Below are 27,606 nucleotides of genomic sequence, written 5' to 3' on the forward strand. Positions count from 1 at the left end.
AGTGCCTGCTTCTAATTTAACACAAGTTTCATTCAGCTGTCGCTAAGCTGAAGGTAATTCAATGGAGTGGGTAGAAGATCAGGCTGACCACTTCTAGATTGAGGAACAAAATCTGCAGAAATGCAGTTTCAGCTGACAGTATCACAGAACAACGCAGCCCTTCCACTCTCCCAGCCCTTCTCCCTGCAACTAATGCCCCATTTCTTTTTTGGTTCTACCATCACTTCTCTTCTGTCTATGAATGACAAATCTGAACTCTTTGATAATATGGACCCTGATTTATTTATAAATACACACTTATCTAATTTATCTTAAAAAAAAATAATGTTTAAAATGAAATAATTAGTTAAAAAAAAAACCCAAGCTCCTAAAGAAAACTGAAAAATGTTCTGAATGCCCCAAAATGTCACTGATTTTTCCATACTTGTGATAATATTACAGAAATTGCATTCTTCCGTGATATTCGTTATCTGCAAAATCAATTTACTAGCACTGGCGCTTTTTTTTTTTAATTTCAGATGCATTATAGACAATGAGAGTCTCATTGCTCTTTGTAATGCTTCCTATACTATTATTAAAAGGAACAACAGGTATTCTCTTTAATTATTGGTATTTACCAAATCCCTTATCAATGTACACATGCTATTTTTACAGATAAATTTAAATAACCATTTCCTCTAGAACCGTGACAATTTTGGTTAAGTAATTCTTGAAAGGTCTAACAAAATTTCTAATGTTTGCCAGTTTCAAAATATTAAGCAAAAATGAGGTGTCATTCCTGATGATCAGGCACTGTGTTTAATCAATCTCTTCCAAATCAGATGCAGAATGATCAGCAGAGTATTTTGCAAAAGGGGAATGGATTTATACTGAACTTGAAAAAGGAACCACTTGCTTTCCAGCCACATACACTTCAGAAATATTGCGATCATCACCTGAAATAACATGGTCAAAACAAGAGATTTGCACATAAATCTATCCATTGATTTAATTAATGAAAATTATGTAACCTACAAAATCAGTTTTGGAACACATCATTTGCACAGACCATTTCCTAGGACTGAGAAAGTTTATTTGGAGAGAAATAGTCATTGATCACAAAGATCAATGGATGTTTAAACTATCCATGCTTTTTTGAAGAAATAAACACAGCATTCAGCTACTCCAGTGGTGTCACAGGTTTTCTGTGTATTTAGTGGATTCAAACCCTGAAAATATTACAGATCTGTACAGAAAATGCATTGCCGCACTATTTCTGAACTAACTCAGGTACCACGCAGCAGTACAGCTGGTCTGCCTCAGCCAGCTTCTCAAAAAGGCAAAAGGCTAATTAAAGTGTTAAACAAATGCAGCCAAAGCTAACACCAGTTACCTCTACAAACAACACAATGGGCCACTCAGTTCTCGGTCCAGACAATGCCCTATGAAGCACACCTATTCTCTTAGGGGGGTGGGATTATTTGGGTTGTAATTTGTTTTGTTTTAAAGGCCATTTTTTTCATCTGAGAGTAAAAAAACCACAACGGCAACTGGTCTGCAGAAGTCCTTCTGAGCTGAACCGGTTCTGAACCAGTGATCAGCCTGTCAGTGTTACTTTACTGTGAAATATGACTTAGTTCATACTCTAGACAAAGATAGGTGTGGAAATAAATCTGATAAGTTTGGTGCATCTGATCGTGTTACACTGACTATTTAACTAAGTCCCAAAGAACAAAATTTTTACTGAGTATTTATAAATAAATATTAATAAAAGTAAGTAAATTTATACTTCATTACTGTAAATATAAATATCGATATTAATAAATAGTCATGCTAATTTCTATAGACAAGGTAAATAAATATATTTAATTACTATAAACAAATGTATATTTAATTATGTGTAAATAAATTTATTATTAACCTCCACATTAATTTAGGCAATGAGAATTTTTTGTGGGCTGAGAATCAGAACATACCTAGATAAAGAAACTTCTGGAGAGTGTCCTATAAAAAAAAAGGGGAGAAAACCAAATTCAGAAAGCAGTATTCACTATCCAACATAATATTTATTTGAAGCTTGAAAGAATTGATAAAAATAGTTTTCCCAAATATTCCTACTAACAGTAAAATCAAAACTTAATGTGCACATTTTCTCATAATTAACTTTCAGTAAGGATGCTGTATGTCTCAGGAAGAAAAAACTGCACAAGTTTGACAGTATAAACACATATACGTCTAAAACTCAGTATTTCCCTTTCCTCTTTTTGGAGTTTTCAAATTCATTTTCTTATTGAAAAATATGACAAAACTGTAAGCATTTTTAAAGTCCTAAGAACTGCTAACTTAACTAAAAAGGTTTAGACTTAAATTGGAAAACAATTTTTTCCAGTTTTTTTTAATTAGGAATAAGATTTAAAACAAAGAATTTAATCTAATCCATATTATTGTGCCTGAGACAGATTAAGGAACGAATTCTTCACCATTTATGCCCGCATTTCTAAATAAATGGTAACGTTCAGAACAGAGATGGTGACAGACAGTCTGGCTACATCAGTAAATTCAAGTAACTGCTGTTCATTATCTTTTTTTATAATAAAAGCTTTTTGTATGAGAAGGTGTGCCCATTGTATAATGCCAATACTGCTTATATGTTTGCTTAAAAACTGTGCTTTTAACTCAAACTGGCCATCTTGAGTTCTTGCTTAAACTTACAATAGCAGTGCAGTCAAGGCAACCTAGCCTTTGGGAACAGGTTGCCATTTTTGAGTTTGAACTCCAAGCATTAACTAAAACTAAATTGCTTTTTCTTAGCTGCCAACTCTCACTGCAAATAGGTAACTCCAATTGACATCTTGGGCTAATGAAACATGCGTTAAAAAATGCCACACGCGCTTTTGCTCATGGGGATATAGAACCGTCACTGAGGACAGCAAGATTCTAAGGAAAAAAAAAAAACAACCAACAAACCAACCACTGAACCTCTCGGGCTGAAACACAGACAGCAGTGGTGTAGTACACCCGATTGCTGTTTCTGGAATAACCCTCAAGAGACTTATTCTGTCTGTATCACGGACCTTCCCCACACCATTTCCAGTAATTTTTTTGATTATTTTGTTCTGGTTACCTCAAAATTATCAGCTGGGAACAAGTCAAAAGGGCTGTCTGAAGCCTTTGTGTTGATTAGCAGTGCATCAAATTCTTTGCCGACCTCAAAGTTTCCAATCACATCATCTAGTCCTAGAGCTGACGAAGAAAGTAAGTCCACAAACAAATCCTCAACACAAGCCTCTTTCCACCACGTGGAAGCACCTGGCAACTTACTTGAGATGTTCATAAGAAAAACTACAAGAATTTATATGATTACAAGGAGAACATGAAAGCAAATTCAACAGTGAGTATGTCAACATCTGAGTTCTTAAGCCACTTCTCAGTAAAAACATGTATATATTGGTGAATTTCTGAAGGGCATCTGTTAAGGGTAAAAGAAATCTGAAAAACAACTCGAATGCCTCTTTCGATTTTTGTTTGAATGTTCTCCATTGATTTGTGTCATTGCGGATCTGATGTATAGGCCATTAACCATTTCAAGTGGAACAACAATCATTTATGTTGCAAATACGTTAAAGCTCCGAAAGGGGCAATGAAATGAAGTCAGAGAAACAGTAAGGTACATAATACTCACCTTGCTAAGGCAGTATTAGATTTAATTGTTTAAACAGTTTAAGCAACTTTGACAGGTTGTATACAGCTATTATAATAGTAACATATAATAATATGATAATAAAAGAAGTGTGCAGAGAACCACAGAATGTTAGCGGTTGGAGGGACCTGGAAAGATCATCTAGTCCAACTCCCCCTGCCAGAGCAGGACCACCTAGAGTAGGTCACACGGGAATGCGTCCAGGCGGGTTTTGAATGTCTCCAGAGAAGGAGACTCGACAACCTCCCTGGGCAGCCTGTTCCAGTGTTCTGTCACCCTCACAGTGAAAAAGTTTTTCCTTATGTTGACATGGAACCTCCTACAACTAAGAGTTAAGGAACAAAGAACAATATGGTGTGGAAAAAAAATCATAGCCAGATCTGAAGGTTTCATACCCAGCTGTAAGGCTTGTCTTGTGGTCTGTCATTTAGCTTTGTTATTTCAAGGCTTCATTACAAGCTCTGGTTCTCAGATCCACAAGCACTGAAAACCCACAGTTTCATCTTCAGCAACTGGGTACTTGCAAGTGCTTAGAATACCTAAATAGAGGCCTTTGTGTCTCCTTGGGAATGATTTAGGATAGTTTTAAGTTGTATAAAGTACCTGTGTATTAAATCAACTTTCCTAATACTGTGGAGTTAAACCAAGTTACCAAGGCTGATAATATCTGCAAATAATTTGTTCACTTGTTTTCAGACTGCTCCTGTCTGACAAAGTTACTTTAGCCTTCAGTGAAGTTTCTGCGTGGCAGGAACTTCACAATACCTTAAAGATGTTTAATCTCCTCCAAACAGCAAAATACTTCGACCACCTACCAGTTTCAACTAAAGTGATCTCCTATTCCTTCGGGTTTATAAGCAGAATGCAATTTTCAGATCAAACACAAGAGGGTGACAAGTGTTTAGGAGTCTCAGCAAAGCAAATTATTGCAACAAAGACTCGCTCATTTAAATTCCTGCAAACTGTACTTGTCCAGGCTAACGGAAGGTTGTACAAGTAATTTATATTCTACCCTTGAAAGTGATTCACTGAGGATAAAACAGCTCAAAATCAATACATGATGAAATAAATCCATCACTAAGTAAACCTAAGAACCCAGACAAAACAAGAGCAAGAGTAGCTGGGAAGGGAAATCATGTATGAGTTTGGGATTTTTAGAAGTTTTTGTTTCCGTATCTCAGCTAATTTACTCTCACCTTTTATGAGAACAGTATATATTGTGGGAAAAAGATCTCTCCCTTTTTGTCCCCTGCCCATTTTCTGTCTTCTCAATTTCCCTATTACATCCTCCAGGAATTCAAATACAGTCCTAAGAAGACCTGTTTGATGACATTTTCATTACATCTTTCAAACTTGCATTAAATGTTCCCAATGGTGTTTTCTGACAAGTACAAAAATATTACACTGAAAAGACTTGGGACCAGTTCTTTAGCAGGTAGTGAGCTCGTTTCTGCTAACTGAAATAGTAATAAATTTTTTACTTACGAGTCAATTTGCTCTCTGCTAAATCACATGAGTTCCACTAGAACTTTGCAAATTGTATAAATCAGTATGTGCATACTGATCATGACAAACATGCCAGTGACCCAGAATAGCCAATATACTATATGATTATATTCTGCAGATGCAACTGTGTCTTAAACAACCATGGTGCACATCCTGTTTAAACTTTGTGCTTTTCTCTGACTGAGGAGTGATTTGCATGATGTTTTGATTTGCTGTAAAGACAGTGACAAACTGCCTCACTGAGAGCTTAAAAAGCAGAAACAAAATTAGAAACTGATGACAAACAGGATGCATGATTTTACAGTAATTGCACAGCTTTTCCTCTAAGTGTTGGTTGCTGAGAAAACAAAGTCTTTCCAATTGGTGTGATAAACATACAAGCACTAATGATTAAGAAGTCTGAGAATCTTTGCAACAAAAATGTACAACTCTGAAAATCATTTAAGATTCTATTATTAAACTCTCTACACCAATATAAATACTTTTCTGTAATGAGCCTAGCATGGGTATGAGAGACTGAAGGATATCTCTGCTCACCAGATACCATTTTAGATTTCACTCTGCCACCTTTTAAAGACAGGGACACAAAATATCAAACACAGCTGTAATTCTCTGTGTACATCCTAAAGAAATTTCTTCTTACCTTGGCTTCCTCCTAGAGTGGCTAGTCGAAAAGCTTCTTGAAGAGTTAGTCCTGTTTCATTCACTTTATTGATCTGAAGGCTATTAGATGCCATCACTGTTTTCCTGATTGCATCAAGCATAGAAGCTGAATATCCACCAGCAACATCTAGAAGGGATCAGACTCTTAGTAACAAGCTTTGGGAACAATTCTCTGGGCTAAGTTTCTGTGAGCTTTAAATGTTACGAAGTGGCAGATGTGGTAAACACAAAAAGTTTTACTGCTAAGCACTGTCTCTGAATGTATCATTCTTAATAAAGGTGCTCTCACATACAAAGTCAGCTAAATAGAACACAACACATACCAACAGAAAGCTGAAGAGCTGTTGTTCAAGCCCTGTTTACTCTCATAACAGGAACAAAACTTTCTTAATTCATTTTTGGCTTTCTTTTTAAACAGCTTTGGACTAGCTCTAGATTTCAGTACTCTAGACTCCATTACTCTAGAAGTAGTGGGCAAAAAACCCCACCAGGTCCATAAGTTGGAGACATGCTGACTTTTAAATATGAACAAGTAGGCATGTTCTTGTATCTACCAATGGTTTCCAAAATAAACTGTTCATACAGCGAACTACTAACCTGTGCCAAGGCCAAGCTTCACATTGTGTTTCAGGACCTTCTGCACATTTAAGATACCGCTGCGCAACCTGGATTGGAAGAAGAAATGTATTCTGTGCAATACATGCAGAGAAAGTTCAGGAAGAGTAGGGCTGCAGAGGTGTTTCACATCAAAGGTGCTCAGAACATGTGCAACAGATTTGGCTTATTAAACTGAGATGGAGCATTTGAATTCATATATAAGAAAGACAGGGTTTAATCGCCAAGAATAAAGGCAGTTTTTCTCAATTAAAAAGTTACACCGTTTTATATTTATCTGCTGAAAACAAGCTCTCAGTATAACTGTGAAAAAATCCAAATATGATGTAAGGCGTACTCGAGGTGATGGGAGGTCATTTCATGAGCTCCAGTAAGTCATTACAAACAAGATACTGATTATGTTAAAGGCAAAATAACTCTTAACATTTAGTACAGTATCCTGGCTGGATACCATACAGTATCTCATTTTTGCTTAATAGAAAGAAGACTAGATAGTCCATTACAATTCCCCAAAATATATGCATACTTTGAGAGGAAGGGAGATGGCCTGAACCTGCCATTGGTAGAACAGTCAAAAGAAACAAAGTTTTAAAAAAGAAATACAGATATATATGACTCTACTGAAAGATTACAAGTCAGTCCAGAGCATACCATGCAGAAGTGGTGCATGAATGGTTCTGCTCAATCCAATATGTCACTTGTTGTGGAATGGGGTATCACATACACAGCCTTGTAATGCTAGGCTGGACTCAGGGTACTATGTGAACAACAGCTTTATGTAATTGTACACCTTTTTTTTTTTTTTTTTTTAACTTACGAAAAATTAGAATTGGGGCAATGTGAAATTGCAGCTCCACGAAGACTAAAAAGTTTCAGCTCTTCTTCAGAAAGGTAACAGGCATGAGCCATCACTGTCTGAAGAAAAACAGAATCACCAGTTTACTCAATATTGCATTTACTGTAGTGCCAGTGATTTTTTCAGCACTGCTTTCAATATCCAAAGGGACACGTGTTACCATCAAGGGAAATTAAATGCACTTCTTGAATGAAGCTCTTGAAATCAACATGAGAGAAACTCTCATTAACTTCAGTATGCCTGACATACCACTCCCTCAGCTTCTTTTCATTTATTTATGTAAGAAGATAGGGTGCTGACTCTTGCAATGACTGCTGTGACCTAAGAGCTTCAAGGAGCAAAAGCAAGAATTCCCCAGTTGCCCTAGCACTGTAGTAACCTTATGATTTATATTTCATAGCTAACAGAGAGATTAAGTACTGGGGCTAGGAGTACATCAGGTACAATGGAAGATGTATGTACTCTTAGCACGTTTCCCATTGTCTCTCTAACGGTTTGTACCAGGTAGATATATATCCCTGGAATATTAAATTATAAAATAAAAATTAAAACAATCTAACTTGTTATGCAACTGATTCATGACTTTTCTTTCTTGGCCTGCATAGCTGACTTTAAAAATAACTTCACAAGCAGTGTACACAAAACATGGAAGTATAGAATAGTATCATTTAACAAGACATAAACCAATTATTCCCAGACAAATTTAACTGAAACTACCTCATATGTCAAATGCCCACTCAAAGAGAAAAGCAAGAGCTCTGTGAGGCCTTGCAATCTGCTGATACAAATGAGAATGGCACAGGGACTGTTTCCAGTGTACATCTCCTAATAGCACTGTACCCTTGCCACCTCTACTCATCAATCTCAAATCTAACTGAAAATGAAATGAGAACAGGCACATCTGAAGTTAAGGACATACATATGGTAGCTGCGGAACCGTATCTCTGCTGATCTGTACTTCTTTTAAAAAAGAAGGACATACTTCAGGCAGAGCTCTGAAAAACATACTTTTAAAATACCAAAATAAATTAATTCGCTGTCTTAGTTTTGATGGTTGGGGAAGACGGAAAGTCTGCAGTTTTGTTATGCTTCTGTTTAATATAACGCTTCACCAACCAACTAGGAGCCTGGCACCAGAAAGCACTGGTAGCCTTGATTTTCAGTGACCATTTTCAGTGCTGTGAACATAAAAGTCTGACAGAATTAAGATCGATGTTTTTGCAGCACTAATATTCTCTTTAATACACTGATGCAACAAATCAGTGTGCACGGGACCGTGCAAGAGAACAAAAGTTAATACTGTGTATATACTTAAGTAGTCCATATTGATTTCCTCGGTTAAAAGGACTGTAAGTAGTTTACTGGGGTACATTTTCAAAGACAGAAATGGGATTTCAATAGCTAATTCCCAAGGAGTTCCCAGCTGCCCTTTGTGCCTCTGAAAATTCTCTTCTTAAAATCTAAATCAATTTGACCGATGTTTAAGCACTCTGACTGTAGTTAGGTTGTTCATATTCACTCTTGCATGGGCTATCCATTACCTAATAAGATACGCCCTGGCACTCCATCCTGGACTTAGAGTGGGCTGATATCAGACCTGCTTGTATTTATCTCGCCAGCATAAAGCTTTAATGAATTTCAACTCCTCAGGCCACTGTGCCTCTCAATACTTGGTAAAATCAGCTAATGAGGTGAAAGTGCTTTTGAATAGTCAGAACAGTAAAGTCTACCTGTCTGTATGTGAGGTTCATACAAAGAACACCACAAGATAGATACTTTTCTGGAGGAAACTGCCAAAAAATGAAGCTGGTCCTACTGTAATACTATAGAACAAATCTTCAGGCTAAACCAGTGTGCGAGAACATTGTAATACAAGGATAACTGGGTATTGCCCAAGAATTACCAGCTCCTACAATACCAACATCAGCTATTCTCCTTCTGATTCCACTGCCCAAGTTCTTTTTGGAGCCCTTGGAAAATGGATAAGCGAGCATAAAAAAACCTTTGTTGTCTATCTCCCCTAAAATGCTTCAGAAAAGTGTGGGCTTTTCTAAAGTTTCAATACCTTGACTAACATCTGTGCAACACAGAACATAAACCAAATTTACATTCCTCTAGACGTCACCGATCTTGACAAAACAATACAAACTTTTCAGGTAACTACAGTTAGCCATCGTATTCTCTACATGGATAAATCTAAGGTATGCTCTGTAAGTTTTTATGCAGCTACCTTGCTGGTAAGCAGGTTGTTTTTATCATACAATTCAGTGTAGTTCTGGTAGGCAGGAAACATGTTCTCCACAAGTTTGAGCTCTTCTTCATTCTCACTTATGTGACTCTGCAAGAAGAAAGTACATAGCAGTGTGTGCTTGAAATAGCATTAAACCTGACATTAACAACTGTCTGAGCAACCTACTGGTGCTAAACGTATAATGATGGAAACTAGTACTTGTTTCCATCATATAAGTTAGACCTAGTCCTTGGGTTTCTCTTTTCATCAGAGAGGTCCCTGGGACCCAAAAGAGTAGCTCCATCCGTTCCTTTAAAAGTGATATGAGATGGTATGCCTGGATAGTCCATTCCAGTTGTTTGGTGACGTAACAGCCCACTTGGTATTTGGCAAATGTAAAATAATAAATAAAATAATATATATGACTGTGAGGTAAAAGAACCAGCCTACCACTGAGTGGATCCTGGGATAAGGGGAACATATAGGTAGCTGCTCCATGTATCTTCAGATGGGCTGATTAATTCCTGGTCTCAGATAAAAGTCTGATCCTCCTGAACTCCCACTGGAGCATGTATTTTCAAAATGCCCACTTTGTAATCACAAAAAATCCTAATGTAAGATAGCTTTAAAACAGCATATGCTTAGAACTGTGTAATGAAAAAAGAAAATTCTCGAAGTTTCAACATACCTGTAAGCTTTAAAAATACAGCTTTTTTAAACACAGAAACTTTATCACACTGGAAATCCTACAGCTATGTTAACAATGTTAAATAAGATACAAAGATGAGTAATTCTTATATCTACTTAAATCTGCTCTGTACAGAAACAGCAGAAGTTAGAGACACAGACGTAACAACTTTGGACTAGGAAGAGCAACCTTTAGCAACCCAGGGTGTGCACCAACCTGAGATATTGGGTGCCGGTCTCATGGTGACCATGTGCTGGGGCTTGCTGAACTGTGCATCCTTGAACTATGAGCCTTTTCATTTCCTGTGCAGGTCACAGCGTTTTTGCAGAGTATCATTATTAATTTCAGAGCAATTTAAAAGACAGGCTCCGAGGTAAGGATGTGGTTTAAGTGTTTTGCTGAAATTATGAAAACTCCCTGGTCTGTATGTTATCTATCCAAAATATCTGAATTGTATACAGAGCTCCCAGAGCTTACCTGTACATGGAGATCACGAGCCTGTGCTAAATCACCAAGTGCACACAGCAAATCTTCTGTGCAGGAAGGGCCAAAGCGGGGAGTTATTATAGGCCGTACCCTTGGATACTGAAAATATTAAAGAGACATGCTTGGGATTCTACAGCTAAATGTCAGTAACCATAATTAAGACAAACATTAACACAGCAATTACAATTTGTCTCCATCATTTATCGCTTACTGCATCCTTCCCAACTCAAATTAAGCCATACAGTCATTTCCTTATTTTTATTAGAAGTTTCACAACAGAAATAAAGAATCAAATTTTTTTTCTGCAAACAGTTTTAATGAACCTTAGTAAAGAAGTTATCATTAGAACTCTTTCATCAGGTCACTGAGATTTTACCACACTTCAGGAGAAGCACTGGATGCTTTTTTATATCTGCTGACAGTCCAGAATGCATTAAAAGAAAGAAGTCACATGAATGACGAGATGTTTTTCTGAGTCCTGCCTCTGTGAATATCAAAGACATAACAATGCAGAACTATAAATACGTAAAGGGCAAGTGTCAGGAGGATGGAGCTGGGCTCTTCTTGGTGATGGCCAATGACAGGACAAGGGGCAACGGGTGCAAGCTGGAGCAAAGGAGGTTCCACACTAACATAAGGAAAAACTTTTTCCCCGTGAGGGTGACAGAGCACTGGAACAGGCTGCCCAGAGAGGTTGTGGAGTCTCCTTCTCTGGAGACATTCAAAACCCGCCTGGACACATTCCTGTGTGATCTACTCTAGGTGGTCCTGCTCTGGCAGGGGGTTTGGACTAGATGACCTTTCGAGGTCTCTTCCAACCCTTAACATTCTGCGATTCTATGGAAATCAAAGCCTTTTTCTTGTTCAATCTTCTCCACCCATGATAGCAACAAACTGTCCCTATACTCCCCAGATAGGAAGATCAGTGGTAGCAACAGATAAGCTATCCAGTAGGAAACAGTGAAGACACCAAGACTAGAGCTACAGATGTTTACTTTATACCTTGCACTTCTGGATTAAAAATAGAGAATGGCATTACAACTCTGCCTCCAGTCACAGGTAATAGTTGTGCATGTGGCATCACTAGAAGACAGTATATGGTAACTTGGGTTGCAGTTTCTTCTACCGTCTCCCAGACACAAGGAGCTCAGGTCTTCTGCAGATTAGCCAATTCACTCGACATATACATATGACTTAGACATTAAACTCTAGGCATCTGTTCTTGAGTATTTTGAGATACAAACATGAAGAAATTAAGCCACTGAAAACAAAAGGCTGAGAAGCAAAGCATCCCTGCTTGTAATAGTGGAGTGTAAACCTCTATCTTTACCTCAGGAGCATAAACCTGAATTTCTTTAGAAATACAATGGAAGACATGTGCTGACCCAAAACACTAATTTGTAATGGATTAGTAACTGTACTGTAAAAACACCGACTTCTGCTCATGAGAACTTCTTTTACTAGTCTATTTATATACCACAGGCTGATCGACTGACTTCCACCTTTCTTTAACAGAAAATTGTCCATTATGGGAAGCTGAATATTTTAAAGTCAATACAGCACATGCACAGAACATTACTCTCTGTACTCTGACGACATGAAACTGAATTAACACTGCTACAAGTCAGTTTGTCAACAAAATGGCAGAATATTTTTCAGACTGATGATATCTGTCTGTTACACAGAAAGATGTTTATTTATTGATTTGTCACTAAACCGGCAGAGTTTGTCAGTGGGATTAACTATTTTGTATATTCTTACAGCATCTTCTGCCTACAGAAGTGACTACAAAGGAGAACCTTACTTACTTTCCTTTCCAGCAGTTCTTTAATAAACCTGAAAAAGAGTAGAAAAATACTGTTACAAAACTGTCCCCTGTGCTATAATTATGAAAACTATAGAAAATATTTATTGAGATACCTTATTAAGCATCTCAGACATAGCACATATTTTTACAGGAAGTTGGGCCAGATTCTCAGATAACATAAAAAGAAGCAACACAATGAAGTCAGGATAGTTACACTAAATTATGCTAGTTGTGAATTTGTAGAATTGTTTTGATTTGCAATAATTAACATTCGACATGTTATAACTACTATGAGTTCTCACTGAAAACCAAATACATATGATATTAAATTCATTGAAAACAAGTTACAGCTGCAATATTAGAGAAAAAAAGCCCACTTAAATTTGTCTGTCCTTCAATTTAAATTACAGCATTAAATATATTCTATTATTCAAAATCCTATTTTTAAAAGATGCTGCAATATTTCATACCTCACAGTAGTTCTGTATGTCCTCATTTACTTAAACAACCCTCGAGTTTTTGGAAATGCTTGTATTAATGTTAGCATATAGATCACCTACCTTATGGAACATACTTTTACTATGTTAAACAAAAGAAGTTACCTCAGGGATCTCTACAAAAAATGCCAAGCACTCGATACAGATAATGCAGATGAGCAAATAAAAATTCCTCTGACTTTGCAGGGAAGAAATTCTTTGAAAGCTCGTATGCACAGCATATGTAAATAATTTCCAAAAGCCAGTTTGAAATGGGTTCTGGACAGGGTCTCTATGAATTTTTATGTCATAGTTTATATTCAGAAAAAACGATAATTTTGGTCACAACAAACATTGAATCAAATTTGTCAAATACCTTCATGTGGAAAAGAAAATAATGCTGGAGGCTAGATGCACAACATTGAAGCTGGTGCTAGATCACCGGCTGGAAGAGAGAGACCTCAGCTCAACTTCTGCAATGACCAAAGGAGTTTGAGCCCACCTTTGTCTAACTTTGAGAGCCAAAATGCAGTATGAATTAGGTATCGTGTGTCCAACTCTCCCGTTACTGATTCACCTCATATAATGATAAAATATTCACTGGAGCAGAAACTGTAACACAAGTATAACTCTCAAGTGATAATCCAAAACCTCCACATGGCTGTTTCCATTCTTTTTCACATTCTTTGAACAGAGCCAGCATTGTTTCGAAACTGAAATACCTTTCTCAAAATACCCTATACTTTGTTGGCTTATGTACTTCTCTACGAGGAAAGAAGCTCAGGTTCAAACCACTGTCTTCTGTAGCAGAAGAAAAGATTTGAACATGGGTCCTCGTCTTTCCAGATGACTACAACTATTAGTAGCATATAACGTATTCTAGATTTCAGTTACCTAACTTTTTATTCAACCCTCTTTGCAGGAGAAGGGTAGATTCAAATTCTCGACTTGAATTTAGATTTAATATATGAAGCACTTGGAATTATATATTATTTCCACACATACAATATAAATATTTCCAGAGCTTAACTGTAAAGAACTGAAATAATTGTAGTACATTTTCTGACAATGTGACAGATCACATTTCTTAGGTTCTTTAAAAAAATAAAAAGGTTGCCCTCTTAAAGAAAGAGGTTTTTCATCCTGCAATTGTAATGCTGTGATTCTGGCCCGATAAAGTAAGTACACCCAATCCATGCTGACAAGCACGCAGCTCTCTCCTCTAGACAACTCTGGAGTACTTCTGGCACGCTCTCATCCAAAGCCGAGAAACATTTGTTATTAAAACAATCACATAAGAAGGGAGTTGGAGGCATAAGACAGGTATTTAAAAGAAAGCTATTTAGATCATTCTGAAGCTTTGAAAAATACCAGAATTGGAAGTTCTGCCACTTTCAGGCCCATTCAGCAGGACTCATGCTGTATTATGAAAACCAAGGATTTGTGTGAAGGAAAACAAAAGTTACTATAGTTCAAATGATTAATACTATGTGTTTTAAAAATGCTTTTAAATACAAACACAACTAGAAATCCACAACCATTTCTAACTTTTACTGGCACTCTTCTAGCATGATTTGCAAATATAAGGTAGCAACTTCACACAAGTGCAGTAAGGTGTTTATATTACTGCTAGGTCTTTTCTCTTTCAGCATAATATTTGAAACATTTACACAAGTAAATAAATAGTCCCGCGAGAAAAGCTGTACGAGCACTTAAGCATTTTCTGAGCATAGATATGAAAGACAAGGGAAACCTAAGACAGCAGGCTGCCATACTCCAGCCTTGGGTCCACTCCACCATGTACATTGCCTTGATTTGATTCTCCTTCATTCTCTCAGCTGCAAGTTAGAGTAATTTCACTGGTGCTAAGCTGAAGGAGAGCCACAGCCTGTTTAAAATGGGGTGTATGAAAGCTGACTCCTACAACTTCATTAAAACTTTATCCTAAATGGGGGAATGAAATAGCTCAGAAGTTAATAGGACCAAAGGAACTGGTTGCCACCCCACCATCCCATGTCAGGTCACATCACCTCCACACACAGAGCTGTGAAGGGAAAACAGGAAGCAGAAAAGAGACAACAACATACACATATTCTCTCCAAACCTTAGAGCTGTAGCCTCGCCCTTGCAGTGGAAAAACTAGAGATAAACCACCTAGGCTGTGCAGCAACTGGGTATGCAGGAATTGCCAGAACTGTAGGAAGCAAAACTGTCAGAAGAACAAAACTGTTCCTAGTAAGTTTACACATGTAAGTTCTCAGTCAGCTTCACATTCACTTTCCAGATGTATGAAAAAGTCTTATTTCTAAAGGTTGTGCCATCAATTTTATCACCTTACCTTTCTGTCTCTTGGACAGAGTCGGCAGTAATCTCTTTGTATTGTGGCACACTGTCATTTATATCCATGCAGACTTTTCCAACAAATGCTCGTTGACCAAATTTATCTGTTGAGATGCATAAGAATATAAAACTCAGAATCACTGGTTCCTAAAAACAATCAAAGCCTGAACTGAAATCAAAATAGCAAATTCCACCCCGGCCAGCTTCATTTAAGACGAACAGAATTTATACTCTTTTTTTTTTTTTTATCTTTAGGTTGGGAACGTCCGTGTGACTTTTAAAGCTAAAGAGCAAAGAGAAAAAAAAATTAAATAGGAGTTCTCCTCTTCCACATTAGTACCCAGCTTTACAAAAGTTGTAAGTAAAGACTAGATTACTGTAGTTTAACCAGAATCAGAATTCACAATGTAGAAGACCACTGCAAAGTAGAGGGTGAGAAACACAAGCATCAAAGTACAGTAGCTGTAGCAGATGATTACCCTGAGCTGAGAAGTCACAAAAATCTCAGCAAATCATCTCTCCTTAAGAGAAAGGAATGAGATTCCTAACATGCCTCCCACGTGCAGATGGATGGAGAAAATTACCAGAGCTACTTCTAGCCTCTTTCTTGAGATTTATCTATGCTACGACTCAGAACTCACGCGTAAGACTTAAAAAAAGAATGCGTATAATTCTAAATGCTAAGCTTTTAAACTTGTTTCTATATTAGATCTCTCTTTCACTGAGTTCTTGAATACAACAGCTTCAAAGTTTTAGGTTTTCCTACAAAATCAGAAAGACTAGGGAATTTTTGATGGAAAACATGATTCTCATTAAATTGCTCTGCTTTGGGAGCTGGCTGAGCCTTGAAAACCCTGCAAGAATCACAACACTTTCAAACAGCAGGCATTTGCAACGGTGAACAGAGGGGAGGGATGAGATCCTGATGCAACACCCACTGTTCTGGTTTTGGAGGGTGTGTGGAGAGTTTTGATGTTGATTCGCAACTGAAACTTCAGAGTATCAGGAAATTAATGCACTGACTGCACCTCTTGTCATTCAGCCCTTTAATCCTCAAATAGCAAAAGGCTAGAAAGCGCAGGGAATTGCAGCTGAAGATCAACGGCACCAGACCTAATTCAAGCTCAGCCAGCAGCTGACTGGGGAAAAACAACAGTAGGAGAAAGGTGGTTAAGTGAACAAGGGTAACTAGGGTGGATTTTGGGGACATGGTATGACAGATACAATGAATAAAAACCAAATTAGTAGAAGGATAGATCCCTAGGCTAGTCTAAAACTCCTAAGCTGTTTCCTTCAACTAACACAGTCTGCACAACATCCTTCAAAATCCACTGTTAGTCTTACCTATAATTTCAGCAAGAAGAAGAGAAGTATCTGTGTAAATTGTTGCAAAGTAGCAAGCTGTAGTTGTGCCATTCTTTAGAGTTCGTCTCTATAAAAAGAAATCAGTTTCAACTGTCTGGGAAAAAAAAATAGTCAAGCTGCCAAAATGCAGAACAGGCAGTCTGATTTCGAACTGCGAGAACATTTAGTTATTGTGAAATTCTGCAGTGAAGTGGGAAGGTAAACCACAGATTTTTAATTTCATAATAGCTTTTTTAAGCCTGAGTGTTAATAAATACAAAAATTGCTCTTCCAAATACATACAGGATTTTTACAATAGCTAGATGCATAGAAATCAGTCTATATTTCCTTCACTAGAACTGGAAATAAATTCTGACTTACATTTAGAAATATAAACAACCAGTCATTTATGTTATTTCCTAGTTTTGAAAGGCTCTCAAATTTTCACAGTGAAGCACTGTTTACCTAACATTAGCAAAGCAAGGCTTTCGGGGAAAAAGTAGTGGTTTTCCTTTGGCCACCTGACGTGGCTGGGAAAAATAGCCAGGCTTTCATGTACAAAACCCCTTTCTTATTCTTGATTACAAACAAACTTCAAGGTAAAAGTAAACCAAGAACAACCGCTCAGAGTGTAATTTTATTATTTAATTATACCATTTGAAAGAAGAGGGTGGTTGATACCTGTTTATATTACTTTTGGAGGACATAACAGTAAATGAAGAGCCATTTAAAGTTACATTAAGTCTTTTACATGAAGCTACATTTATAGCTTCACTTGACCCTGGGACTAATGCATACTATATTGATTACCCATCCAACCTGCAGCTATAAATTACGTTTTTGGATTCTGGCTACAATGTAATTTGAGAATTTTATTTTATTTTTTAATAAGATAGAAGGTGAGACATTCAACACAACTTTTGAGAACAGCTAGAGCTAACTATTTGACAAACATGAAGCCAAGATCTGTCTTTTCCACACAATATTCAAATAAAAGCCAATAATTAAATCGTGTCTTTACAGGTTCCTAAAATGAGTCTCAAAAATAGCAATGTTATTACTGAGACAAAAAACCGTTGTCTTTCCTAGCTTTTAAAACCCAGAATTCTCTACTTCTGGATTCCTAACTTCATTGTTAAATGAAATCTAAAAATATTCTGTTTCTGAAACATCATCATGAAGAATTGGCTTTCCTAAAATTTGAGGGACCAGATGAGGTTCCAGCTAAAATCTGGAAAATTTCACCCAATTTGTTTCTTTTACCAAGTATGGAAAGCGTTTCCTGCACAACATCCTTGTCTCTAAACCGGAGAGACATGGATTTGACAGGTGGACCACTCGGTAGATAAGGAATTGGCTGGATGGTCGCACTCAAAGAGTTGCGGTAAACAGCTCAATGCCCAAGTGGAGACCACCGACAAGCGGCGTTCCTCAGGGCTCGGTATTCGGACTGACATCTCTGTCGGTAACATAGACAGTGGGATTGAGTGCACCCTCTGCAAGTTTGCCGACAACACCAACCTGTGCGGTGCGGTCAACACGCTGGAGGGAGGGGAGGCCATCCAGAGGGACCTGGACAGGCTGGAGAGGTGGGGCCAGGCCAACCTCACAAAGTTCAACAAGGCCAAGTAGAATATCCTGCATCTGGGTCCCGGCAATCCCAAGCACAGATACAGGCTGGGCAATGAGTGGATTGAGAGCAGCCCTGGGGAGAAGGACCTGGGGTGCTGGTGGATGAAAAACTGAATAGGAGCCAGCAATGAGCACTCGCAGCCCAGAAAGCCAATCACATCCTGGGCTGAATCAAGAGAAGTGTGGCCAGCAGGTCAAGGTCTCCCCCTCTACTCTGCTCTGGTGAGACCCCACCTGCAGTGCTGTGTCCAGCTCTGGGGCCCCCAGTGCAGGAAGGACATGGACCTGCTCGAGCGAGTCTAGGGGAGAGCCACAACGATGACCAGGGGACTGAAGCACCTCCCCTATGAGGACAGGCTGAGAGAGTTGCCGTTGTTCAGCCTGGAGAACAGAAGGCTCCGGGGAGAGCTTATAGCGGCCTTCCAGTGCTTCAAGGGAGCCTACAAGAAAGGTGGGGAGGGACTCTTTATCAGGGAGTGTAGTGATAGGATGAGGGGTAACTGTTTCAAACTGCAAGAGGAGAGATTTAGCTATTAGGCAGAAATTCTTTCCTGTGAGGGTGGTGAGGCAGTGGAAGAGGATGGCCAGAGAAGCTGTGGCAGCTTGAGGCACACAGCTGGAAGGCGAGATCACCTCTATTTTTTAAGTAGCTGAAGACATGTGTGCCTGTCACTGGAGTTTGAGTGAGTGGCTCCTATATGTTTTTGTTATGGCAGAAAGTAATTCTTAAAAAAAATCGTGCGGCAAGCACAGTATTACCATTTATTTCAGATTCACTATGTTATTATTTTGACAAAACATGTTGTCACAGCGTTAGAGAAATGCAAGGCAACTTATTCTAGCCAAATATTTGCATCTGTTGAAGGTACCTCAGTCCACATATTAAAGGATACACTTCAGTTATAGGACAGAATCAGTACTCTGCAATGTGACCTAGCTGCTTATTATTCGTCAAGTGGAATTTGACTTTAAAGCCTTTATATGGCTTAGAACCAGTCTATCTCAGTCTCTCTCTTTGTGCCACAATACCATTGACAGACTTCATTTAAAGCCTCTGCAGTGAAAGATCTTCCTGCTACAAGGACCTCAGCTGTAGAAATGTCTTCCATAAATTACTCCAAAACACTCCAGATTTGTTGTCCGTGAGAAGATTGTTCTCTTTCATGCAGTCTTTGCAGAAGACAATTTCATAATAGAGGGGTTTTTGTGCAGAAAAGGAAATATCCTCTGATTTATTTTTTTTTTTTACCATGCTTGGTTATTTCTGCATTGATGTTGTCAGCACCTGCTGGCTATACTAGCTCTGAGAATACTCTAATGTTCACAGGTCATGGTACTCAGATATCAGATAAGATGATAAACAAGTTTGTTTGTTAGCCATGTGATAAATGAACTATCTTATCAGCAACAACAGAACAAGACTGTAGGGAACAATCCTGGCTGCAGAACAGTGGCTATACTGTTGATTTTATCTGGTTTTCATTACATTAAAATATGCACTACTATTTCTGCTGACCTTCTGAAAACATACATATATTTCACAAATATGAATGTCACCAAGTAGGTAAATGACATTTGAGTACTTACAACAACTCTGGTGTACACTTCTTCTGCAAAACCACTGTCTTTGTATTTGGCTTCTGTTGGGAATGTGTAGGCAGTCAACCAATGCAAAAGAGGTAGATCTACTCTTGTACCAGTAAATGAATACTGAGGGGCATGAATGTGTGTATCAACCATTCCTGGCATGAAGAATTCACTAGGGACAGAAAAGAAAATTACAATAGTCCAAAACACAACAACATTTTCCACAGTAAGTAGTTTTAGTTTAAACAGTATGTTTAAGCAAAATCCACACAAGTAAATGGCACGTACAGATTAACCTTCCTCTTTCAGCATCAGCCTACCAACTCCTACTGTACCTTGAGCCATACTTCTTTTACAGTATGAAGCAGTTGAGTAACAGCTTTTACATTATATTAGCTATATATAAAAAAAGTATAATATATAACTGAGAGAAAAACAATGTAAGAGCATGAAGAATCCAATTATCTTTAATATTTACCCAGACTATATAGCAACAAATAAAGCTAAACTAGCTTCACAATAACAAAAATGACTGCATTGTAGAACCCACCTGAAAAACAGAACATTTGGGCACAGTCTTGTTTCCTAGTATGGATATATTTGGAATGCCTCCAGCTGCCAGACCGTTGTATATACAAAATTGTAACTTTCTATATCCCAGTTTTCCTCTACATTATATATGTGTTTATATATATTCAATCGATGAATTTCAATGTTTAATTGAAACAAATGCAGACACAGACACTGGTGATAAAAAAATCCCTGCTCAATATCTTGACAGGAAAGGCATATTTACATATGTAATATAATATTGTTTGTTGGCATGTAGTGTTCATGCAATAACAACGATGAATATATCAACATTACCAGGAAGTTGCTATAATTATTTTGGTTTGTGCTGCAAGTCCATACAGTATAAAATTTCTCTCATTCCTCTTCCCTTCTTCCTGACTACTGGATGAACAGTGATTTTGTCTCTTTGTAGTTCCCCTTCTTCCTTTTTCATGCATACTAGATATGCTGAAACATCTTTCTCAATCTGTTCCATATTCCTAGCACCTTCCATTTTCCTCAGGCTATTTCAAGTAAAGAAAACATTTGATGACTCATATACTCTGTATGATTAGCCTTCCAGCAAAGCATACAGATTTTTTAACAGCTGAACACTAAAACAACACTGCAGCTCTAGACTGTAAGCCACAAGTAGTTTACAGTTGTGCTACTACATGCAAAGCATAGTAGCTGCAATCCAAAACTATTTCACCTCACCATAAAGCTGGGGGATTTCAGTGGCTGAAGAAAAAAGAAACGCTCTAGCTGCAAAACAGTTAGAAATCAAGGTTTGGTGTTTACAAGGTTTAAATATTCTAATTTTATAATTTTTTATTAAGGAGTGTGTCAAAGCCCAAGCAATTAATTTGTACATCCGTAGTGTTAGTGTTATCTACATTTACTAAGTCTAGAGTTTCAAGCTAGTTAGGCACAGCCCGCTGCTAACAAAATGGATATAAAATGTAATCTCAAGAAAGAACATAATTTACTTCTGTAAGCGCACAAGAGGTCATATGTGAAAGCTAAATATGACATTTCACTCTGTGCAGTGTAAATCAGCCAGCACAATTCAGCCATGGCTGCAGTCCCAAACCAAGGAATGCAATAAGTGCACTGACTGTCCACCCTCCAAGTCCCATCCAGGACACAGGCAGCTCTTGGTTAAGGGCTCTCGAAGAGCTGAAAGGGAGTTTTGCCCATGGGACTGGATTTAGTGTACTGCCTGCCAAAATATATTCACAGAGACTCACATCAGTTCACTCAGAGAATAAACTGCATTTGCTGAAATTAATCTAAACAAAACACATACTGGTTACTCAGTTCTCTTATGTTAGACGTTTTGAACCCCCACTTCTCAGCCAGTTGCTCTTGCTGATCAGCTTGTTCCAAAAACACAATCTGAAAGAAAGAAAACATAGATACTTTAAACCTGTATTCCACATCAGCTTTACATGAAGGCAAAACAAGTCATATCTTAAAACACATTTTACACACCTGCTACGAAGGTGATAGGTTTGCATTGAAATACTTGTTCTTCCTGACTATAAAGCATGATTTTGAAACACGTACTCACAATCCAGTGAATAACCACATCCACTTTGTAACTTGTAAGAAGACAATTAATTCATCCTCAAGTAATACAGGCAGAACCGCACAGACTTCAGTGTCCACTGGCATACCTGTAACCACCATGCTAGCAGTACAGTCGTTTGTTGTGGAGGTATGTGACAGCCTTATGGCAATGCAATTACAGTATTCAAAACCAGAGGGGTCAAATTAACTGCTTTGCTGTGGACTGGCTGGCACTGAGCTAAGTATTTTCTAATTTTCTGCTAGTGTTGTTTTATTTTTTAAGTGCCTGGGAAGAGAAAAGAAATTGAGATTAAAAAATGCAGATTATCTTTTCATTTTCCAGAACAGAGTAAAAGCATGCCTAAGATCTCTGTTTATTTCAGAAAAACTACAATCTGGAGCCTTGCTCAGCCCCATTTGACTCCTAGAGGACATCGACTCTACTGCTGCTGAGTTTCTGTTGCCAAGTCAGAATTTTAGCACATTTTCTGTTTATTTTTAAATTCCATGGTATTTTAATCTACAACATAACTCTTGGCAGCTGAATTCTCAACTCTTTAATTCTCTGGTCTGGCAATAATAGGCACGACAACTCTCCAAGAAACAAAGAGCAGGCAGTCTCAGAACTGCAATGCGCACTATAGGCTCCAGGCAGGATCCAGCTTACCGCAGCACTTGACAGAGTAGAGAACCTTGCCACCTCCCCTGGCTAAAGACTGTCTATCCTGGGCTTGCAGGTATCCTTGCTAACCACAGTTTCAGCCAGAAACCAGCTCACGGTCTTCTAGCTCCCTTGGTATAAAAGCTCTACATTCAAGGGAGTAATCTTACTGCTATTGGCATCTTTCTGCTCCTGTGAAGATTCCCACACTGAGGGCCTGTATCACCCTCATGACAGCAGTTTCTAAGGCAGCAATTAAAGAAAAACATGTAAAGGCAAGATCAAATAGTTGTAAAAAGGCAATAGGCAGAAGCTTAGCAGGAAGATCAAGAGGACCAAAAGAGCACTGTTTAGCAGTTATTTGCACGCCCACTTTTTTATGTGTATGACATTACCTTTTGCATTTTCTATTTTTTTTCTAGAAAGAAAAATAAGCAAAAAAAATAATGCTAAACTGTAGACAAGAAGGTTTTGGCTGCCTAGTTGTTTAAATGCACATATGGCTTGTATGATTTCCACTGTCTAAAGAGCAGATGTTTTAAATTTTTAGTCAGGAAAAAAAATATTAAAATCATACCATATAAATAAAAAAAACACTAGCAAAAACTGCAGGAATATTGTAGTCCATCAATACATCACATAAAGCAGCATCTCTCTCCTTCTAAAGAGGTATACAGCCAGCTTAATTAGCTATATATCTGCAGAGGGCTCAGAATACAGACCTAACAAAATTTCTGATGAGCAATAAAGAAAATGTCACTCAGATGCTGAAGTCAAAATTAATGCAGAATGAGTAATGTTAGAGCTGCTAGAAAAAAAGGAAAAAAAAAAAAAAAAGAAAAGAAGAAAAAAAATGAAAGAGAGAGAGAAACATGAAACACCAGATGGCAAATTCTGGAAACAGGCGTTGCCATGGAAAAGAAGTGGCTATTACATACTCTTAGGGTGTAAGATAAATAAACACTTAAACCATGGAAGAATTAAGAAAATATGTTTCAAGGGAGCCGGACACATGAATTCAACCCTAAACCTGACACCTGGTCCATTATTGTTGAATGTGGCTATGGATGAACTGGCAAGACACTATATTCCTTTCAAACAAACTTCCCAACAGAACTCCTTGGTCACGCAAGAGATGTTCCCCATTGCTTCAGGATGCATATGTTCAGGTCACCTTTCTAACACTGAATGATTTAAAGTCTTTAAGGTCCCAAGCTTGGATATTTGCTTGAGTATTTGCTTGCACATTCAAGGCAACCAACCAGGTGCACTAGCCCTTTAAATTAGTTCTGGACCTTAACACTGCAAAGCAAGAAAAAACTACGGCAGAGTCACTACAGAGTCAAGAAAAGTACACAGGCAAGCCTGAGACCTTCAGCTTGTAAAGAAGGAAGTCAAGGACAATAACCAGCACATTGTGAAAGGTGTATCACAAAAAGCAAGATCAACAGCTGCTAACGCTAGTGCCCAAACACTTCGATCAGTTCTGATGTGTCACCTATGTGATCATGCTAAAGGATCCAAAGATGAGGAGCTGAGACCTCCCTACCCTGGTGCCTAGCTCAGGCCTTTTTTATTCCAAGTGATGCCCAAAGGTGGTCTGCTAAACTGAGCATCAACCCTGATGTGGTAAACCCTGACTGCCTCCAAGCACCACAGTGCAAATAACTTTGCTACCAAAAGAACAGCAAGCGAAAAATACTGTCTGAAGAACACAGGGGGTTTTGATCCAACAAGGCCTGTGTTGCTTTGTTTCTGGCTATGATATTCATAGATGAACAGGAGTAAGGGGTCCATCCTTCTTTCCCCTCCCACATGCTTCCCTTCCCTTCCTGTTCTCACAATGATTAGCTGACTTTTGCAATTAGAGACGTGATGCCAACCACTTGCCTAATCCCCAAAACTAGAATGTGAGGCTAGATGAGAGACAGGAGCTTATCAGACCCAGCTCCTGAACGAACAGCCGAACCTGCTGAGAAAGGCTAAGCAACGAACTCCAGATGGGTGTTGTTGCCTCCGCACCTTTCTCCTTGTACAGCTAACACACGTCACTTGCTATGCCAGCTGGCTTAAATCAAACACTTAGGTTTGGCAGTACTTAACAATATTAACCCTTATTCCACAACTCTTGCTGTTTTCATGCTTTCAACAGGAGCTTTCAGCTTAATACTTGTTCTATTTACTTAATGTTCTACTCAGCTAAGTTAATTACATCAACATTCCAATGAGAACTCACATTTTGCACCTGTCTCTATTTTCTTTACCCTGAGGAATACCACTCTTCGTATTTGCCCTTCCTCAAAAGTGGCACCACACTGCTCTGCAAACCACTCACTTAAACACAGTCCTTATTCTGTTAACAATAAGCTGGGTCTTCACACCTGACAGCAGCGCTTTCCTTGATAAAGCTCCCTTGCCACCTACAGGCAAAGCACAGACAGCTGACATTTCACCTATGGCCTTTACCAGCCAAGAGAGGCAAGGGCCTGGGCAGTGTTTCTGTGCCGCTGGTTGTATGCTCCCATCTCTTGTACAACATACAGGGACTCATAGTGGAGAGCAGGACGGGGCTATTCACAAATGCTGATCTGTTCACCCTGTCAGAGATCATGCAAGACTTTTCCATGAGGGAGTCAGCGACATCAGGCAAAAGAACAATACATATTTAGTTAAGCTTACTTCTTTGGGAGCAAGAGTGAAACAGTTTTGGTGTAAATTCAGACAACAGAGGTAAGCAATTTTCTTAGCACCATGTCTTTCTTGAAAAGCCAGCTCTTCTGTGATTCTAGTGGAAGTTCATGAGGTTAAATTACGGGTGATAGGCTAAAGGGTACTCACTGTACCAGACCTTGAAATAGTAAAATGCCCAGAATTTGTATTAAAAAGAGAAGCAAATGAAAGTCCTTGTTACTGTACTCTGGTGGGAAATTTATTTTTTGACAACAGTGTTTTACTGGAAATTTTTTTTTAAAAAAAACTACTGCATGGGAATGTGCCGACCTATGCAAGGAAAACAATATCCAGTGAATCCTTGTTCATTAGGAGAAGCAAAGAGAGTAACTGAGAGCACAAATCCCTAGGTATAGCTTACTAAGGTACCTGTTTTTCAAGAAAATCACTTAAAGGTCTTGATTTCCTAAGGATGCTGATTAGGGACCCTTTTCTGGAAACTGCCATTAGAGAGAGCAGGCTGAGGTATGATTTTCTGCCTCCTGCACCCAAGTTACACAAACGAAACCATTTTTTCATTCAGCTCTATTGTTTTTACTTGACACCAGCCAAAACAGTTACGTAAGTTTTTATTCCCCTCCCATACATCAAAAAACAGCTTCTCATAGACTTTGCTATGCCTTGCACCAGATTCCTCAAGACCTACACGAGGGCTGTCTTAAAACAGTCCCTCAGGGACCTGTAAGAACAGAGAATATAAACACTGTTAGGGCTCAAAGTGTGCTTTGCACAGATTTCAAATGCTGCTGAAGCCTGTCACACTGAAGCCTCTTATTCAGCTGCAAGAAAGAAAAGGGCCTTTTTAAATTACATATAGGGTACCTATATAAGTTATTGAGTGTGTAAGAAATTAGCTGTCCACCTACATAATGTGCACTGTGAAACTGACTTTCATCTGCGATATTGTTAAGGGAATGATACAGCTTCCCTGCCAGAATCGATCCTGCATCATCAGTAAGTGCAGCACTTGTTTTAAATTTGGCTTGTAGCACTAACACACTGAGCGTTATCAGCTTCCTAACTCTTTAAGGGTATGTGCCATGGTTTTTTCTAGTGACGAGGAAAAGAAATCCTCACTCGGAAGGCTGTGCATAAGTACAGGGGGTACACTGCAAATACTCACAACCACTATTTTGATACTCAGAATTAAAAACCCGCTTGTGAAACTGAAAGACAACTGAGAGAGCCGGAAAGAACGCCTGGTCCAGGCATGCTGTTCTTTCGGAAACATTCAGCACCCTTCGAAAACAGATTTAGGCTCCCTGCAGGCTCGGGCTAAGCAGGTAACGCACCGTCCCAGTTACCTCCAGCTCCTGCAAGCATGAAATCCCTTCTCCGCGGCTCCTTCCTCTTGCCGACAAACTCCGAGTACTTCGAGAGCGAAAAATTTCCACTTTCTCCCCAGAGACCGCCGGGGACGGCCCAGCCCCTCACCACTCTCGCGCCGGGACTTGGGACCGAAAAGGGTCGTTTTCGCCCCGAGCCGGGGGGACACTGCTAGGAGGGGGGCTAGCGAGACACCTGGAGACCACCGCCCCGGCGGGCGCGGAGCGGCCCGGGACGGCGGCTCGGGCATCTCCCCACGCCTCCCCCGGTCGGGCCGCACCCGCAACACCTCTTCCCCGCCGCCGCACTCACCGTCCCGCTGTCGTCCACCCCCAGCAGGTGTCCGTGGAGGACCTCCATGGGCGCGGAGGGGCTGGAGTGCACGAAGGTCCCCCTGAAGACGTGGGCGAGAGGCGGGCGCTGTGGGGAGCCCATGGCGGCGGCGGCGGCGGCGGGCGGGCGGGCTGGCGGCCGCCGGCGGGGCTCGCTTCGCCGTGGCGCAGGCGGCTGGGAGCTGCCACTCGAAGGGCTGAGAGACCCGGTGTCTCCCGCTGCCGGCGGCGGCTTCCTGGTGAATCCGTGAAAACTCAATAGCAACTGTTACTAAGCCGGTATTCTTTATTGCGGCGCCGGGCAGTACGGGGGATAGCTCCTTCCAAACGTGCGCGCCCAAGCGTTAGGATTCTTGCCTTATATTTATAGCTTTCAAGTTTATATGTTACATTTCCGAGAAAAGGTTGGGTTATTCTAATCATTTCCAGGAATTCATTAACATAGGTTCCTCCCATAGTCCCGCCTCAGTCCGCCCAAGTTACGCCCCCGTCGGAAGTCCTTGGTGGTCGTTGGGGATGAAGGT

The 27,606-nt window shown here is 39.3% G+C and overlaps 1 protein-coding gene across 1 annotated transcript; it reads right to left on the reverse strand.

The window, feature by feature from the left end:
• Window positions 1-864: 864 nt before the first annotated feature.
• GDA (guanine deaminase) lies at window positions 865-27,185 on the reverse strand. Its single transcript, XM_086479488.1, has 14 exons — window positions 27,063-27,185; window positions 21,771-21,859; window positions 19,910-20,081; window positions 16,691-16,778; window positions 15,345-15,450; window positions 12,532-12,559; window positions 10,715-10,822; window positions 9,550-9,657; window positions 7,281-7,378; window positions 6,446-6,513; window positions 5,829-5,975; window positions 3,104-3,222; window positions 1,956-1,983; window positions 865-935 (listed from the first exon to the last, which is right to left on the reverse strand). Exons 1-14 carry the CDS (start codon window positions 27,183-27,185, stop codon window positions 865-867), a joined length of 1,353 nt encoding a protein of 450 aa, XP_086335614.1.
• Between the last annotated feature and the right edge of the window lie 421 nt (window positions 27,186-27,606).

The sequence above is a fragment of the Leptosomus discolor genome, chromosome Z (assembly GCF_034619465.1).
Source record: "Leptosomus discolor isolate bLepDis1 chromosome Z, bLepDis1.hap2, whole genome shotgun sequence".
NCBI lineage: Eukaryota > Metazoa > Chordata > Aves > Leptosomiformes > Leptosomidae > Leptosomus > Leptosomus discolor.